Raw genomic sequence first — 4,189 nt, 5'->3', positions numbered from 1 at the left:
GGCTGCTTCCCTGTGATTATTTCTGTGTATTAGGTAGAGTTTCTATGTCTCCTAGGCTTTGTTGGATAGCCTATTGCTGTAGGTGTCCTGTAAGATCCAGTGGCACAGCCTGCCTGAACACCCCTGCTGGGCCCTAGTGTGGACTGTTCACCCTTCTGTTGTAATTGAGTCTTGATTGCTATTGGCACATCAATGGGAGGGATTTACTCAGGCTGATCAGCTGCAAGGACTGGCTGTGCCCACTGACCATTGGCCTCTGACTACCTTGGAGGATCAGCTGTGTAGTAGCCCACCACACAGATCAAGATTTCTTTAGTAGGATTCTGGTACCCACTAAGTCCACTCATTGAGTGTGTCACTTGTGGAGGTGGTTGGGTGGTAGTGTTTTGATATGGTCTGAAGCTATTCTCTGGGTGTGCTGGCTCTGGGGCAAGGTCAGCCATTGCCAGTGTTCTATCCGGGGCTACCTGGCATAAGCTACAAAATGATCCACAGATGGCTGTTTCTTGTGCTGGGCTTTGAGGTGCCCAGGAAAAACCAAGTTGTGAACCAAGGCTGGTGCGTCTAGTGCCAGGCCTGGGGCCACTTACGGCGAAGTATGGGCCTTGCTGAGACCAGATGCTACTTGTTTGAGAGATTTTAGAAAACTCTCAGGATCTAAAACAAGCCAATTCTATGGTAAAGCCTTTGGAAACAGCTTGGGTGGGCCCAAAAGTTGGGTGGGGCAGGGCCTCAGGGAATCACCAGGGCGGGGCAAACAGTGTGAGCCAGGTTGCTGGAGTCCTAGATATGGTGGCTGTCTGCCGCCCTAGGGAAGGGCTCACCAAAGGAACATCAGCCTCTGCCAGCACATTTGTCCAGGAGAAAGCCCCCTCTCCAGCCCTTGTGCCAAGGCCAAACAACTCAGTTCTTCCCTGTATGTCTCTGGTGCCTTTCAAGCTGCTTCCCCTTCGAGCTCTGAGGGAGCAAGTCTGAGTACGTCTGTCCGTGGACCCTTTCAGAGAAGCTGCCTGGGCCTCCAGAACCCTCAGCCTCCCTCAGTTCCCGCTGGTTTTTCCAGCCAGAAGTTATGGGGACTTCTCTTCCTGGCACTGGAACCCTGATCTGGGTGCCTGGTGTGGAAACACACCTCAGGGAGGACCTTCACAGCCGAGGTGCCCTCCTGATTTTTATCCGCTACACGTGGGTGTGGGACGAGCCCCTCCGCCCCTCCGCCCCTCCGCCCCTCCGCCCAGTCTCAATGTGGCTACTTCTTTAATTTTGTAGTTGTAGGACTTCCATTCAGCTCATTTTCAGGTGATTCTGAATGATGGTTGTGTTGTAGTTTAGTTGTAATTTTGATGTGGTTGTGGGAGGAGACTAGTATTGCATTTACCTACCCGCCATCTTGACCAAAAGTCCTTAGGTTCCTTTGTCTACATTTTCCCTCTTCTTTATCCACTAAAGCCCAAACTAAATTTGAGGCACATGATTAAATGATACCAAAGATCTAGGCATGGAGAAATTTCTGGTACTAGCTCTCTGTGATTCTTGAACTACATAAACTTGAAGTAACTATACAATGACAAGGTGATTTTTAATTTTTGACATTTGTGTAATTCTATAGCCTGGACTTCCCTTTCAACTTAAAAAAAATATGTTTCCTCTCTCTTATGCTTTTCAGGTAACTTCAGGGTCAGCCTAGCACCCTAAGTTGATGGATGGAGGAAATCACTCGATGGTGTCTGAATTTTTACTGCTGGGACTCACCAGTTCCTGGGAGATTCAGATTCTTCTTTTTCTGCTTTTCACAATATTTTATATAGCAACTATGCTAGGAAACCTTTTCATTGTGCTCACAATAATCTCAGACCATCACTTACATTCCCCTATGTACTTTTTGCTGGCAAATCTCTCCCTCATTGACACAGGTGTTTCCAGCATTGCAACCCCCAAAATGGTTTATGACCTTTTCAGAAAACATAAAGTCATCTCCTTGAAAGGGTGCATCACTCAGATGTTCTTTATTCACACTGTTGGGGGTACAGAGATGGTGCTGCTTATAGTTATGGCCTATGACCGATACATTGCTATCTGTAAGCCCCTCCACTACCTGACCATCATGAGCCTAAAAATGTGCATTTCTCTTTTAGCTATTTCTTGGATCATTGGACTCATCCACTCTGTGGCCCAACTGGCTTTTGTTGTAAACTTACCCTTTTGTGGTCCCAATCAAATGGATAGCTTTTATTGTGATTTTCCTCGGTTCATCAAACTTGCATGTATAGACACATATAGATTGGAGTTTCTGGTCACTGCCAACAGTGGCTTTATCTCCATGGGCACCTTCTTTATCTTGATTGTGTCTTATGTCTTCATACTGGTCACAGTTCGCAAACACACCTCAGGTAGTGCATCCAAAGCCCTCTCCACACTCTCAGCTCACATCACTGTAGTGGTCTTTTTTTTTGGTCCTTGCATTATTGTCTATGTGTGGCCATTCCCTACCTTACCCATAGATAAATTTTTAGCCATTTTTGATGCCCTTATCACTCCTTTTATGAATCCTATTATCTATACATTTAGAAATAAGGAGATGAAGGTGGCAATGAGGAGACTTGTCTGTAAGATTTTAAGTTTTAGGAAGCATTCCTTAATGCATAATCCAAGAAATTCAGGTTCATCTTGACTATACCTGGAAATTAACCTCTTTGTTTAAACTTTTCACAGATGTTTTTAGTTTAGTAACTGATTTCAATATTCATTGTGAAATCTCTCCTCAAGGACTGTTCTGATATGGTGAGACTTTCACAGGGACCCTTGCTCTAAGGATTCTGAAATATTGAGGACAAGTGACTTCAGCTTTGGCATATAGTGTCCTTTATTATTGAAGACTTTGGTGAAAGCTGCAGTCTCACATATGGGGCACATTTTCCCTTAAAGCAAAATGTCTTCTCTTTGGCAGTGATTCTCAGAGATGTATCTCTTCTAATTTATGTATGTACCAATAGTCATGCCCTTTGAGTTACACGGTATCTATATACCCGGAAGAATCAACAAAATGAACATAATTACCTAGATAGTTTTGAGACTTTGAGGCTTCTAATATCTGGATTTGCCCATCGATGTTCAGATTTAGTTAATACTAAGGTTTTTAGATTTAGTTAGAATTGAAAGGTGGAATTTGGGGTAAATCACTGAGTTACAACTCAGGAAACTTTAATATTATTAGTTAGTCAAAGTTCTGAGACCAGCCTGGCCCATGTGGCTAAGTGGATTGAGCGAGGTCCCATGCGCGGAGAGGTCCCGATTTGATTCCTGATCAGGAAACATACCTGGGTTATGAACTGGATCCCCAGTAGGGGTGATGTGGGAGGCAGCCAATCAATGTTTCTCTTTCACATCAATGTTTTTATCTCTCTCTCAAAAAATAGTTCTGAGACCAAAAGATGTGAATTCCTACACTACTCAGTATATATGGAAATTATGTTTTACTCCAATTATTCCCTAAACAATAGTCATTATTTTTACATGGCAAAGAAAACTATGTGACTATTAAAATATTATAAATGGATTGAATATTTTGAAGCTAAATAAAAATAGGTGGTTCTGGTTTATGAATATATGAATAAAAATATAAAAGATTTCTATATTATGTAGATGAGGTTCATGACTAAATAAAAAGCAAATAAAAAGTATAGACATTAAAAAGAAAAATTTATTACAAAACTATCTATAAATGAAGAGATATAAAGCTATAATGAAGAAATGTATTAAACTTTCCATGTGATAAGATATACAATTATTTAAAAAAATAATATACTGTTTAAAAATATAAATAATTACTCAAAAGTATAAATAACTATTCAGAAATATATAAAAAATTAATATACTGTTTAAAAAATATAAATAACTACTCAAAAGTATAACTATTCAGCCCTGGCCGGTTTGGCTCAGCGGCTGGAGCGTTGTCCTGCGGTACAGAGAGACCCGGGTTCGGTTCCCGCTAAGGGCACGTACCTCGGTTGCAGTTTGCCCTGGCCCTGGTTGGTCATGCGGGTGGCAGCCACTCGATGTGTCCCTTCACATCGATGTCTCTCTCTCTCTCTCTCCGTCTCTTCCTCTCTCTCCCTCCCGCTCTATCTGAACAAAAAATGGAAAAAATGTCCTCGGGTGAGGATAAAAAAAAAAAAAAAAAAAAAAGTATAAC

The 4,189-nt window shown here is 42.0% G+C and overlaps 1 protein-coding gene across 1 annotated transcript; it reads left to right on the top strand.

Annotated features, from left to right (window-relative positions):
* The first annotated feature begins 1,693 nt into the window (after nt 1-1,693).
* Nucleotides 1,694-2,668, top strand: LOC118619936 (olfactory receptor 4F21-like). Its single transcript, XM_036246836.1, has one exon. It carries the CDS (start codon nt 1,697-1,699, stop codon nt 2,666-2,668), a length of 972 nt encoding a protein of 323 aa, XP_036102729.1. The 5' UTR covers nt 1,694-1,696.
* The last annotated feature ends 1,521 nt before the right edge of the window (nt 2,669-4,189 follow it).

This window comes from Molossus molossus, unplaced genomic scaffold (assembly GCF_014108415.1).
Source record: "Molossus molossus isolate mMolMol1 unplaced genomic scaffold, mMolMol1.p scaffold_m16_p_1, whole genome shotgun sequence".
Taxonomy (NCBI): domain Eukaryota; kingdom Metazoa; phylum Chordata; class Mammalia; order Chiroptera; family Molossidae; genus Molossus; species Molossus molossus.
This window is presented reverse-complemented; position numbering and strand designations above follow the sequence as displayed.